A 14,592-nucleotide genomic window follows, 5' to 3' on the forward strand; every position below is an offset into this window, starting at 1 on the left:
TAATCCTGCATTTACTTTGGGGAAAATAAGGAACGTAAGCCTGGAAAAATCCATATACCTGCGAATACTGGACATTTGTTAAACTTTAAAGTCTCATGCTTGGCTGCCACTTCTACTCCATTTCCTTCTTCCTCCTCCTCCCCTCTCCCTTCCCCAGCTATCACTTGTTTCATGTATATTTTTCCATGATGAGACTGGACAATTCCAGAGCCAATGAGCAAATCTTTTTGCAGGCTAGCACTTTTCTCATTCCATAGAAGGGATTCTTCAGGAGCCTGTATGTCATCTCTCCCATACCTTCTTAGTTATTCCCTCTGACTGTTGCCCCTAGTTTGTTTATGCAATTTTGTCCATCACCCCCTGCACACACATGCTTTTCCTTCTCCTGCACGGCTTTCCTTCCAGCCTTTGTCAATCTGACCTCATCTGGAATAGCCTGACTTTGTACCAGTTTAGTAGGTGCATACTATGGAATTAATATTATGTCTTTGCATGGCTCCGGAAGCCATGTGCCATAGGAATCCTGAAAAACATAACACAGACACAGAGCTTTTGAAATGTTCTCCATCTATGGCCTATGGATGTAACAAGATAGATTTTGATCTAATGCATTGATTTCTGCAATTCACTACAGTAATCTATCCCCAGTAGCAACCTCCCATATAGTGGGTGCTAGCATAATTATTAATATTGATAGAAACCATGTCACATGGCTCCATTGTTTATAATGAAGAATCTCATGAAAGGTTTTTTTCCCCTACTGTCTTTGGCATTTTGTTCTTCTTGTTATATTGTCTATTCAACATTATGTCTCAGGAAAAGGTCAACATTTGGAGACCTCTCTCATGCAGAAGACTCCGATAGATAGACAGACAGATCTATAGCAATATGGGATATGTTATGCCATATTCCTTACAAGTGTTCTGTGTGTGGAAATTCTCTACATTTTCCCCCTACGCTTTTTAAATTGGGTGGGCCAAATTCACCTTTGGTATTTAACTGCACTAAACGTCAATGATTTTACTTCAGGAATTAACTTCACCCCTTGTCTTAGACTAGGATCTCATGTCTTCCTCCCTCCCTTCCCCTGAATTAAAGGTGAACTGGGGAAATGTCCGTGTGCTTACTCTCGTTGTGGCGAACCAGCATAAGCACCCATAGAAGCTCTCCAGCAGTGAAACATCTCAAAACACTCTTGCACAGCTACTCGAGTGAATTCTCTTGTTTCTTTTTAACATCCATGGCCGTGTATCCTTTTTCCTTCTTCCACTTTGTTTAACTGGTATTGTCACCACAGAATATTTTGTTTAATTGGTGATTGCCACCTGTCCACTGGACTCATGGAAGTATGATGTTGAATCTTGGGAGTCATCGTGGTCACTATAGCCCTGGACAGATAGCCAGGAGACCTAGGGCCAGCTGAGGATCTGCCCCCGGGATTTTATTCTCAGCTCTGCCACTGACTGTGTTGCCTGGGGCAAATCACTTACCCGCTCTGTGCCTCAGTTTCCTCAGCTATAAATTGAAATGATTCTTCTCTCCCTTTGTAAAACATTTCCAGATCCAGAGATGAAAAGTGATACAGAGCTCTCATCTATATTATTATAGTTAGCATTGTCCTGATTAAAGAACACAAGCAATTAAAATTAAATAAATACCTAAGATAAAAAGATTTCTGCATCTGGAAGAGTTATCTCTGAGAGTTAACTCCTCTAGAAGAGTCCCAGAGTTCCACATGAACTCCTGAACCTTCTGGATGGCTGCTGGTGGGTTATGAAACACATTTTCCTACCTATATGGGAATGATTTGGCTCTTTAACTTGGGACTTGTGTCCTGCCCTTGTGAGAGCTTAGTCCCTGCCATTCTCTGCTCCCTGGCCCCAATGCTTGGTCTCATCAAACAAGAATTGATCTAAAAATGGTGATTTTTTGGGTGCAAATTGTAAGGAAAATATTGACATTTCAATGACATTTTTTGTCAACGTTTGGAAAAATTCAACCAGCTTTAGAGCTGGTCTAAAAATGGGATGAATATTTTTGTGAAAATTTTTGGTAAACAATTAACATTCTTGGGTTTTAATCAAAATTTGACCTATTCATTAATCTGGTTAACTTTTTGACTAACTCTAGATAGTAACTCCCCGTTTTTAAATTTAAATCTATTTGGTGTTTGCTTTTTGGGCAACCAGACATAGAATTTACTAGCCCGGTTCATAATTTCTTCTGCCAAATAATTGTGTTAGGATCTTTCTCCAAGGCTTAGCTCTCTGAACTTGTGCCTTTTACTGACTTGACAAACCCAAATGTTTTTGCCCTGCACACCTAACGTCTAACAATAACAGTAATTAATAATCACAGGGTCTGTTTGACGGATCGGACACAGTCACATTCCAGCCGGGGACATCTTCAGTAAAAGTCCCCTTCGGTAAAAGTTATTTTAATTGGACTGGCAACAGGCTAGAGACAAGAGGCGTGGGGGAGGGGGGGTACAGCCTCAGCTGGTATAAACGGAGCGATGACCATTTATGCCAGCGGAGGATCTGCCGCTGAGATGGGACGGGCAAGGTAGGCACAATGAATCAAATCCATTCCGTTGGGGATGGGGAGGGGGAAATATGCGTGAGCAATGAGGTCATCTCCATACTCCATTCATCCCCAATAATGAATTTAGCCCATTGCCTTTTGCATAATACAGGGGGGATTCACCCCCCTCCCCCTGATCCCAGCCAAGCGTGGCTGTTTCTGTGCAGCGGGCTGGGAGGAAGCAGATGCATTGGTTAGAAAAGTACCTGTGTCCAATCAGCTATTAAACCTCGCAAAAGAGTCTTAAATTCCTCTGTGAGAAATAAATGTTGATATTTTCGTTTGCTGATACCCGACAGATTTAGTTGGGGATGGGTCCTGCTTTGAGCAGGGGGTTGGACTAGATGACCTCCTGAGGTCCCTTCCAGCCCTGAGATTCTATGGCTCTATGACAGTAAATCAGCCCCAGGGATGGGAAACTCACTCCCCGTTATTGTTCGGTTTTTTGCTCGTTTCACTTATTGCTTTTTGTTTAAAAAGTCTCGATTAACAGAGTCCTGATCTCGGTCTCTCTCATCTGTTGTAAAGGACATTTCCCAGCACGGTTTAATATCGCTGGCATTGGAATAGACACGGGTGTGTGCAGGGCTCTTGCCATCCGTGGGGATGGTCCACAATACGAGAAGGGGCATGACATGCATTCAGTCATTAGTTAGTGACTTTTACTCCTAAAATATGCTGTTTTAAAACCCTCTCCCTCCCAGCCCCCGGTAAGGAAAGCAGTCGGCCACTGGGAAGAACGGGAGCAGTAGCAAATGGCAAACATTGCAATCTTTAAGGTGGAGCGCTGTATTTCTTAGGCCATCTTCCTTGTACATTAAGACGGGGTTTTCAGAGTACTATCGAAAGCCATTGGGCTGGCTGTTTTCTGCCTTGGGTTTCATGGGGGAAAAGGGGTGAGCGGGGTTCCTTTTCTGAGGAGGTTCAGTGGGCAGCAAAAAAGCCAAATGCTGGAGCTCTCTCTTTTCCAAGCGCCCAAATGTGGGGTATTCTAGCTTCCTAATCTAGCCAGCCAGCATCCCTTCCTAACGCCTAGAGAAAGAGGATAGGAAACACCGAATAACCGCAGCCTTGCCTGTAGCGAGAACCGGTCTCCGAATCAGACTCAACCAGGGTAGGGGGATGTTTGGCTGAGCAAATATTGAAATTAACTAGATGAAATTAGTCAGACATCCAGCTCATGTTGATAAGATGGACTGGGGCTAGCAAAACTGGCCAGAGGTTTTTATATGTATAAAGTGAAAAAAGCTATTAAAAAACCTGTTTGTTTTCCACTGTGTGACCTTTCTGCCCTGCGTGTCGTTATAATGTAGCAGTGATTCGAATTGTTTTTAAGAGGAAAAGCTTCAAAATGAACAGAGACGGGAAGAATAGCTTCCTCGTGTGAGATCTGAATTTTTCCAGCTAAATAAGTCATGGGATCCGAGCTATTTCAATGTGTGCGCGGCTTGGGGACATGTAATAGGCACTCATTGAAAAAGAATCGCGATGCTCCGTGCGAAATACAGAGCCCAGCGTTATCCAGCAGGTCTGTGCAAGGTGAAGCAAAGCGGTAGCTGACGCTGTATGTCAGCGTGGGAGAGGGGGAAATAAAACACCGGGAACGATTTGGATAAAGGGGAAATCTTAGAAGAGCTGCTGAGGGAAGACAGAACCAGGCACGAATAAAGCGAGTGAGAAGCTCCAGCAGAGACCAGCGCTGCAAAATGAGGAAGGCCGCGTGGAAATGAGGAGCTTAATTTGCTTCCAGACGAACTGGGAGCAAACCCCAACTGGAAGGAAGGCGGGGCGGGCGGGCTCGTTTAATCCTGCCAGCGGCAGCCGAGGCGTGTGGATTTCTCGTAGCGTTTGTTACAAAGGGGGCAGGCGCTGCTGTGTCCGGTGGCTGGGTGGCGAAGGGGTAGATGGATGGAGCCGCAGGGTGAAGGGAAGACGGGGGTTGAAGGGGGAGGGAAATGGAGCAGCAGCGATGCCCAGGAACGAGGGATAGTAAAGTGGGCTGTGACTGACGCAGGGATTTCTAGCCTGCCCCGGTGTAACAAGCCTGGGGCGCCGCTATTTCACCGCGGTAACCTCCCGGTACAAGGGATGCCAGGACCAACCAGAAGGGCTGCGCTAAGCCAGCAAGACAACGAGGAGCTCTAAGGCACCAGCTGCCGCCGCTGCCTTTATAGCCCTCGAAGGGCAGGGGCGGGGCTGAATGCCAGGTAGCCACGCCCATAAAGGCACAGGCCGCGCCCACTTCGCCTGGTGGCCCCACCCCTAAAATCTTTACCTGGGCTCTGTCCTTTGGGTGTCCCCGCCCCAGTTTCTGACATGATGTAAGGGGATTGGCTGGAGGGGGCGGGGCCTCCCTGCGGAAAGTGACGTCACGCTCACTCCCTGCAGTGTGAATGAATCAAACCTGCCTTCAGGGGACCAGCATTCCAGCGAAAAGAGCTGCGGCAGCATCACTTTAACCCGGGATACACTAACCCAGGATAGCAGGATCAAAAGAGATTTGAAACAGACCAGGGCTAAAACAGGGCCACTCCAGTCCTCCAGCACGTGTAGAAGGATCAGCCCTGATTGTACTTTAAACTTAATGTTTTGTTTTATTTTTATAGAGAGATTAAAATAGAGCCGTTTATTTTTTATTTTCTATTTAAATAAAATGATGCAAAGCTCAGCACTCACTACAGAAGGTTCTGTCAAGGGGCTTCCAGAGATTCTTGGTGTGCCAATGCAACGTAAGGATTTTTTTTTCCCTCATTGATTTAATAATAAAGAAAACTGGCAATGATAGAAGCCTAAATGGTGCAGGGAGGGTGGCTAACTGCACTGTGAGATGTGGAGAGGCAGGGGCGGAAAAAGTATTTGAAAAATGTAAGACGGGTGGGTATTTCCATGTGAGGCAAATTCCTGCGAAGGGGCTGGATGAGGTTGGTTGCCTTCTTTTTAAAATACTAATAATATAGAGAGAAAAATAATAATATGCAACAGGGAAGGAAGTACCCAGAACAGAGTGGATATGCAGGATGATTGTGCTGATTGGGGAAGAGGAGCTGCTAGGCAGCTAATGGGAAGTAAACAATCTTCCTGGATGACAGCAAAATACTGGTCCCGCAGCCACATCAACTTTAAACCGCCTTGCAAGAAGTTGGGAGACCCCCTGAGCGCTGCATTCTAAGGGGGGAAATTTCCGGAAAGTGCACCCATCTTGCCAATTTGCTCCTAGGAGTGGGGAGACCCCAATGCAAGTCACCGCCGGGGAGTTTATTTGCAATCTGCTCTTCCCAAATGGGGGCGGGAGGAAGGGGAGAAGACCCGCTGAGCTGCCTGCCGGGGGAGATCCCAGGCGGTTGTTTTGTCAAATTGGACTTGAGGGTAGCGTAGCTCAGGCTAAGCTGTGAACTCTGATCCAGGAATAGACACAAGTTATATGCATAGGAGAGCTTAGTTGTTCCTGTATCAGGAATATAGCTATACTATAAGCATATGTATGTATCTACACGTGAGAGTGTGTGTGTGTAATATAGCTATGCGTGTGTGTATGTATTATAACGTGTGTATGTACATATATATTTGTGCGAATGCATATATATATATATATTTGTGCGTGTGTGTATATATATACACACACACGCTGGTATATATGTTGTTTGTGCATATATATATGGGGATATATATATGCACACTGATATATACGGTATATGTTAATGTAGATACATACACACATAATATAGACACATCCATACTCCATAATATTCGTTGCTTGTGTTATGACCCCGTATTTCTCGCTCTGTTCCCAATGCTGAGCACGCGGATCGGCCCCTCCTGTAGGCGATAGATGCTCTGGCAAAGGGCTGGCTCCCTGCTCCGCTCTGAATGCGGCGTCTCTCCTCCGCGCTCGCAGCCCGTGTGTTCTGGTTACACTGAGAACGGCCCTGGGGCATTTCTGCCTCGCCCCTCGGGTGGCCGGGGCAGCCGAGATGCCGCGTGCGGCTTTTCCCGGCGGGGCTTTGCCTGGTTTCCAGGGCTTTCTCGGGGAAGTCTCGGGTCCGCTGAAATGTGAAATCCGCCGGGCGCTCGGAAAAAGCATGACATGTAAATGACAGGGGAAACAGATCAAGAGTTTTCCGCAATTGCGGCCACAGGTCTCTGGCTAACCGGGGCGCTGGCATGCGGATGTGTCGGTGTGTGCGTTGTTATACATTACACCCTGTTGCTTGGCGTTGTGCGGAGACTGCCCGTCTCGTGCGTTGAATGGTTTCGCTTGGAGATCCTTTTGCTAACTCACTCCAGGCCCGGGTCGCGTTTGCAGCCGGGAAGGTGGTCACAGTCACTGATGAGGGGGTACTTTACAGATCCTCTGCCATCCCGCCCCCCGGCTTAGCGCCTCTCCGGCGAGATCTCTCTGGAAAGTGTTGGAACTGGCTGGCGTGTGGGGGGAAGTTATAGGAGAAGTTAGGGGCCTTTCACACCTAGTTTGACTCGTAAATCTTTGCTATCGTCTGAAACCCAGCAGAAGGGAAGTGCGGTTACTTTCTTGCGATAGCAGGGCACACAGAAGGGTGGTAAAAAATGTCCCAGAATGATCTTGGTCGATGGAATAAGAAGAACGGGTTTCAGCTTCTGGACTGTTCCTTTGTTTGTATTTGATTGTTTGGAGCCTTTCTAGATTTATCTTTCTGACCTGTGGTGCCCTCTCCCCGGCTAGAAAACTGGGGATTGTTTTAAAGGCTGTACGGAGCCCGTGCGACCTCATTTTATTCCGCTTTATGATCCAGAGGGGAAATTTCCTCCTTTTGCTACTGAGTTTTAAAATCCGCCTCCAAACCAACCTCCCGAATTCAGAGAGAGCGAGCGAGAGAGAGCGAGAATTAACTGGACCCGGCCATTTATCCAGAGATAGACCTGTCGGTCAGAAATAGGGTCCAATGTATAGCTCGGGTCAGAGAATCTGTATTTATAATGAAGAGTCAGTTGGTTTAGATCAAATACGGCTAGGTTGTATGTCAAAAATCCTTAAAATCCCATTGTATCAATCTGTCCAAATATTGATCTCTAGATCTAGACCGCTATCGAATGATGTATGGATACAGATCTCTCTCGTATACATATATAAATGTACAAACCATTATTTCTGCATATACGCACAATTATCTGTATATTTATAGAGAGATCTGTATCCAGGCATAATTAAATTCGTGTCTAGCTATATACCATTATGTATAGACGTATACAAATTATCTCTTTCTTCGCATACACAATATCTATGCTATATGTTGATAAATACTATAGATACATAGATACAAATGTACGTGTATCTACATATCTTGATCTAGTTATCTTTTTTTCTACAAAGCTCTGGCTGTAAAGGTATCTGTGTATTTAGAGACAGATCTTTCTTGTTGAATAGCTTACACACGAGTCTAGTATATTCCATTGATCAATTCATTCCTTGTCAGTCACCTTTCGTATTTTGGTTGCTTACATTTCGATGCCTAGCGGGTCACTGGCTGGCAGAGTTGAAATTCCTGACCCCGACAGGCAAAAGATGCTGTTTTCTTACCCTCCGCCTTGCCAGCGGTTGTGCTTGTGCAAGGGACTTGTAGATGGGAAGGACTCTGTGCCCCTCTCTGCTTGGACAGCGACCGGTCTTTAGGCAGCTCCTGGAACCCCCCCTTCTCACGCTCCCGCTGGGCACTGGGGCTCAGGTGAAAGACTGGGGGGCTGCAAAGGCTCCTGGGGCGGGCATAGTCCAGATCCTAGTGGATTCTGGGTTGGGCAGAATCTTGCTGCAGGAATCTCCTCCACTTAGGCTGGAGCGCTCCATCCCTTGGGTTTCCTGAGCAGCAGCTCCCGGATTCTCCTGATTTGCAACAATACTCTTCCCCCTCTCCCCCACCCCTCAGCAAACCAAACCAAACCAAACCAAAAACTCTTGAGTTGGAAATGTGTCCAGAGCAGCCCTGACATAGCGGCTGAATGGAGAGTCTGAGTCAAACATTTCCAGAGAGAGGGGACAGGAGCGATCCGGGCAGCCGCGTTTCACCTCTGGCTCTTTTATCTCCTTCTCTCATCCTTTCCTCTGATGGGGTTGTGGCAGGTGTGTTTGTATTTTGTTTGATTAAATAAATGCAAAAGCCGCGCAGAAAGCCCCCTGTGCGGGGATGAGAGATTGTTGCTTTCCAGTGACCCCCGGTTCAGAGTCCTCTCCGTACGGAAGAGGAGACATGAGACGCGGGTTGTGAATTTCACTAGCCCCCTTGCTTTGTGTTTGCTGTGGACTGTTCACCTGCTACCTTTGCTGTTCTAGGTACCAGCCCCAGGGATTTGTTTTTAATTGCTCTGAGTTAGCAATATTTTTTCTACCAGTGAGAAACTGAGTCCGACTCTCCTTCTCTTTCTTTCTCTGCAGTGTACACCCCCTGTTTTCTGTTTATCCCAGACAACGAAACGATGACTGTTCTAGGCAATCGTCCCTGTTAACAATTGTTTTAAATTCGACTAAACAAGTAACCGATTACAAATAGGGTGTGATGAGTGTTTGGTTCCGCTCCCCGCGCTTACAATATCGCTCCCAGCAGGCGTGAGAGAAGGTCTTACAATTCCCTTCGATTCGAATTCGAGGAACCACCTGGCTTGAGAAGGAATGTTAGATCGAAAAGTCCTCCCTAAAGGGCGGTAGGAGACACTGCGGATGAGAAGAGCGGAGGCCTCCGTGTGGGGTCCGATTTCCCCTCTATACTGGGAGTCCTTGACTCCCTGCGTCCCAGGCAAGAGGGAAAATCACCCTGTGCTATTGGCCTATGGCCAAATCCCAGGGCTCCCCAGCCCTGGGCGACGTCCCCTTTCCTGGCCGGGAGCCTGTTTTAGCATCTTTGTAATGAAACTCATCTCTAGCTCCCTGGGACTCTTTCCCACTAATCCGGTGGAGGAAGAAGTAGCTCAGGGATGTCTGGAAAACGCCGTTTACAGGACTGGGATGCGGGGCTCCGGAGCTGGTTGATTGATCCCTTGAGGTGTCCCATATGCAGCCCAGCCGGGGCCACTCAGTGCTGGGGTCAAGATCAGAGGAAGGGGCATTTCCCTACCTGCTTCGCAGCAGGAGGAAACTCCGCCGACCCCACCGCCGCCCAGTGCGCTTCCCTGGGGCGTAGTTTTCCTTCCTCCTGTTTGCGCAGAAGGACATTCCGTCCCAGCGGGTGGGTGGTGAGCGAGGAGGAGGAACTGGTTTGGATGAGAAGAAAATTCAGGCACCGATATCTCTGTGAGCTGATTGCGATAGCGACAGGAGACAGACCTCAACAATTCAAAGAGCCTCTCCATCCCCACATACAGATCGATAGATAAAACTATTTCTCTATAGAGAGATCTAATTCGAATTGTCTATGGATAGAACGTATTTATCTCCTCACACACATATAAATGTAATTGTTTTTACACCTGGATCCATGGAGATAGATTGTTTGAATTAGAGCTGCCTGGATAGATTTTGTATCTATGTTCCTGTATTTGTCTGTCGACGCATCGTTTATTAATCGACGGATATAGAATTTGTTGTCTGCGCTGTGGCGGAGGCTTTGTTATGCGTGTCTGTTTCTAGCCTTATATTTGTGGATTAGTGTTGAAAAGACTAAAGCGATTGGGTTGGTTCGTAAAGTCTCATTTACTGTCTGTAAAAATGACCTGCCCTGGTCAGAACTTCATCCCAAACCCAACTGGGCAATGCACAGCCCTTCTCTGGGTTTAGCTCACCTGAGGGTGAGTCGTCTCTTTCCCAGCCGTCCCTTTGCACGTCGGAAGTGTGCCTCTGAATTTGGGGAAGAGGCAATTTCCACCCGCCGCCTACCCCCTGGGTCGCCTCTTGTTAACTTCGCGATTATCCCGCACATTCCCGCCGGTTCAAACCTTTCCCCTCTTCCCAGCCAGTCGTTGGCCCGGTAGGTTATCAGCGTCAAAAGCCCCTTTCCAAGTTGGAAGAAGTAAACGAAACCTGTAGGATTTGGGGAGGGGGAAAAATGATTCCGATCCGAGAATCTCTCGCCTGCTTCGTATTTTTTCTCTCGCCTCATAGCCCACATTCCTAGAGATGTATCTGGTATGAATTAGCTCCCTGGACTAGTGCAGGATTAAGCCGGGAAGGTGATGGGGAAAGACAAACGCCGAAGCGCTTTTCTGGGGTTGTGTGTAGTTTTGCCCTGGTAATTTCCTTTCTCGCCCTCCGATCTCCTACAGTCCTGGCTCTTTCGGGCTGAGAAAAGAAGCCTAGTTTGAAATCATCACAGATTGCAGGAATTACCCCCCCCCCCCCCGCCCCCATGCGGGGATTTTCCTCCTCAGGTGTGCGCGGCGTCCCTTGCTCAGCACTGCTCCGGATCGCTCCTGAGGTTTATCAAATTGTGTGTTAGTTAAAGACCAGAGAAATGCACGGCGCCAAACCGAGCCCGCCTGCAGCGGAGACAAACGCGCCCAGCCTGTGTTCGGCTGCCCAGCGCCCGCTTTTTCTCTAGTCTAGTCAATGGCTAAGGGCTCGATCCCGTGCGCCCTGCTTTCCCGCTAACTTCACAGAGAGTTTGGGGGGCTCGGTGGATCAGGGTCCCGGCTGGGGAAGGTCTATCCAGGGCTGCTCCCGGGACACAACTGTGTTGTCGCACACTCTGGTGCCGATTCTGTGATGCATCCGCTCATTCTGGTGTTCGCTGGGGGCGACGCGAAGACGCTGCGGCGCGTTAATGGTGCAAGCGTTTTGTAGTAGCAGGGGCTATTCTGCTCCGATGTGACTTCCCCTGGAGCAGGAGCGGCCCGGGACTTGCCACCAGCCCTTGCGTAGCACACCTGCTGCGGCCGCTCGGCTTTGTTTCGCTTCCATTGAAATGTCGCTTCTGCGGCAGGGCGAGCAAACACAACTCGGGAGGCTGATCCTGAGAGAGCAGAAACTCCACAGTGCAGAAGCGAAACCTTGTGTGCACTACCCAAGGGCTGGGATCAGATTCCCCAGCCCCCTCCACCTCACCCAGGAAAACGGCCCCTCGATCTTTCTTGCTGTCTTCCCTGCCTTGTTGGTCAGGGAAGGCTCACAACGCCCATAAAAGGGATGCCAAGCCAAAGGGCTGAGAATTCACTTCCTAACATCAAGCCATGAGGAGAAAGCCCGGGAGTGTCCCAAGGGGGGAAAGACAGCGGTGGAAAGCCCCGGATCTCTGCAGTGTTCCGGGTACCCCATGGCATCAGCGAACCCCAGAATCCCGAGCCCTCTGAATGAAATATTTGTGGAAAGAGTGACTCATTGAACAGAATGTCAGGTCAGGCATTTTACTGATTTCGATTAGCGGGGATTAAATCATGTTATTCCTCCGCCTTCTCTCCTACAAACAAGCTTCAACAAAACATAGGGCTAAGTATTATCTATCATCTATCTATCTATCTAAATGGATATTAGCTCCAACCCAGCGAATAATCATTCCCCTCCCTGTCTGCTCCCCAAACATTGCAGCTCTGAGAATCAGAAACTGAAATTGGACTAGACAGGAAAGGGAAAGTGTCTTCACTGGGTCCCATTGTCCCAACTGAATGCATTTATGCAAACGAGCAGAAATAGTGAAAAGTCAACAGGGTTTTGAGAACTTTTTCAATCGGTTTTTCCAGGAGGAGAAGAGTGGCTTCCATGTGTTTGTTCTGTACAGAAATTGGTTCACAACATAGGCACATTTCAAGTAGCGACGCGTGCCCCTCTGAGGTTGTGATCCAAACCTGAGCAAAGCTGAAGCGTTCCGTGAAGTTTGACAACTTCTCCTTGTCTCACCTGGTTATACTAAGGTATATTGCAAGCGTTGTGTTGTAAATTATCCACTGTGACCTGTCCTGAGAGCTCTTGGCCTCAATGCACAACAGGATGGACTAAAAGGAGTGTCAGCCTTCACTCCGGATTGCTTGGCTGTTGCCAGTCTGTCTCATTTACCTTTTTGTCTTAACAGTAGATTTTTGTTTGTTTTGTTTTAACACAAGTGATGAGTCTGATTTTCCCGGCGTGGTGGCTACAAGGGGTTGAGTTACTGGTCAGATCCGGGGACTAGGGATCAGGAAACTTGAATATTCCTGACTTTGCCACTCACTCGATGGCACTGGGAAAGTCACATAAAGCCAGATTATGTCCCCTTCCTTCGGGCTGAATAGCATTTTCCTCTCCATTTCCAGTGTGAGGGAAGCAATTGTTTTCTCGCTGGTAAAACGGAGCTAACACCTGCCCAGCCCGTTGAAATCCGTGTTGCTATTATACATGCAAGCCACTGCTGTGTTTTTCTGCCCGTGCCTCCGCTGCAGTCCAGGCCGTGGGGTGGGTCCAGCTGCGCTGGGACTCAGTGAATCTCTTTGCACCTGGGGAGGGTCCGCGCGGCTCTTGCACGTGGCTTGGAACAGAGCTGTTAGCAGGCGCGGCGCCGGCCTGCTCTCCCCCCCCCCCCCGGCCTCCCCAGGGGCTGTGGCAAAGGCAAGGCAAAACTAGGCAATAGGAAGAGCGTGCTGGGTGGCTCACGGCACGGGGAATCAACGGGACTCGGCAGGATTTTGTGTATGGTCACCGCAACATGAAACTGACGCATGCTTTAAAAACAGGCTGCAGTGATACTGTGAGTTTGCGGCGCCCAATCCTCCAACCCCTCCTCACTCGCACAAATAATCCTCCCTCCTGTGTGTAGTCCCATTAGCTTCCGTTGGACCTCTTGATGTGGGGAAGAATTTGAAGCCGGAGATAGTAACAATTTTACCGGTGTTAAAATGCAGCTGTTTCCATTCTTGTTCAGTGATCAGGCTGTGAGTGAGTGGCTTGCACAATGCTATTCTTGAAGGGGAATTAGGGTGGCTGGCGACTGTATTCTTTTAAACTGCAAACGAAACCAAGTATGAACCAAGCAAGCCACCATTTTCTTCTACTCCCTGTAAACTAAAATAATAATCCTGCCCAAGCTGATTTAAACCCAATGCTTTTTTAATTGCTTTCAGCCGGTGAACTTCGAGCCCGAGATGACATTTTTAGGGTTGAATTATGAACTTCTCAGTAATGGAAATACTGACACGAGCTTAGCTAGAGTGGCACCAGTGATACTGCGATGATAAATGAATGACACCGCTGGGCTATCGCCTGCCATCATTCCGCACGCAGATCTTCAGGGGCAGCTTTGCAGTCAAAGGGGTGGCAGAACACCGCCCGTTCTAGCTGAGGAGCGCGCTGACGTTGCCTCTGCTTATACCGGATCTGAATGTGTCCCTGTGTCTTTTCCCGCTCACACCAGTTTTTCAGTCTATTTGTGTTTTAGTCTGGGGGAGGATCTCTTTGGGGCCTGATCCTGGGAAGTGCTGGGTGCCCTCAACTCCCATTGGCTCTCAGGAAAGGGACTCAGAACCTTGGAAGTTGGGGCATTTTTTGGACTGATCCAAACCCCATTGGAGTCAATGGAAAAAGTCCCAGTGACTTCTGTGGGGTCAGATCAAGCCCTTTACACGGAATAATTGAATTAACTGGATATTGTTGCATGGTGTCTTGGAGGGTATGATCAGAGTGCAAAAATATATGAAGAAGGCAAATAATAACGAGTAAAACATATGTTTAGGTTGGTGCCAAGGGTATAGCCTGGGCTAATAGGAAGACACTAAGAAAGGGAAAATATAGGGTGAATGTCAAGAGAAAAATCCTATGTGTGAGATCTGTAAGGCTGTGGAATAGCCTCCCCTGAAAGGTGCTAGAAGCCCCATCATTTGAAACACAGGCTAAGCCCCTGCAAGCCACAGTCTGGCACTGGTTCCCAGGGAATATATGAGATGGTCTAGTAGGGCTTTTTAAAACCCTGTTGTCTATTATTCTATTTAAAAACTCAGCTTCCCCCAGATAACCAGTGAGTGAAAGTGAACATTGTTTGAGCAGCATGTGATCTCAAATAGTTAAAGACAAAATACAATTCTCGGCTTTATTAGACTAAAACAAAACTTAGAATGAGAGAGAGGCCTTAAAAGCTGGAAGCATGGGAT

At 47.9% G+C, this 14,592-nt stretch overlaps 1 protein-coding gene across 1 annotated transcript in view; it reads left to right on the forward strand.

Annotated features, from left to right (window-relative positions):
• The first annotated feature begins 5,236 nt into the window (after positions 1-5,236).
• Positions 5,237-14,592, forward strand: part of LHX4 (LIM homeobox 4) — a 59,035-nt gene continuing 49,679 nt past the window's right edge. The window contains exon 1 of the mRNA XM_073356569.1: positions 5,237-5,312. Coding sequence (XP_073212670.1) covers positions 5,237-5,312 — 76 coding nt within the window. The remainder of the gene's footprint in view (positions 5,313-14,592) is intronic.

This window comes from Lepidochelys kempii, chromosome 8 (genome assembly GCF_965140265.1).
Source record: "Lepidochelys kempii isolate rLepKem1 chromosome 8, rLepKem1.hap2, whole genome shotgun sequence".
Taxonomy (NCBI): domain Eukaryota; kingdom Metazoa; phylum Chordata; order Testudines; family Cheloniidae; genus Lepidochelys; species Lepidochelys kempii.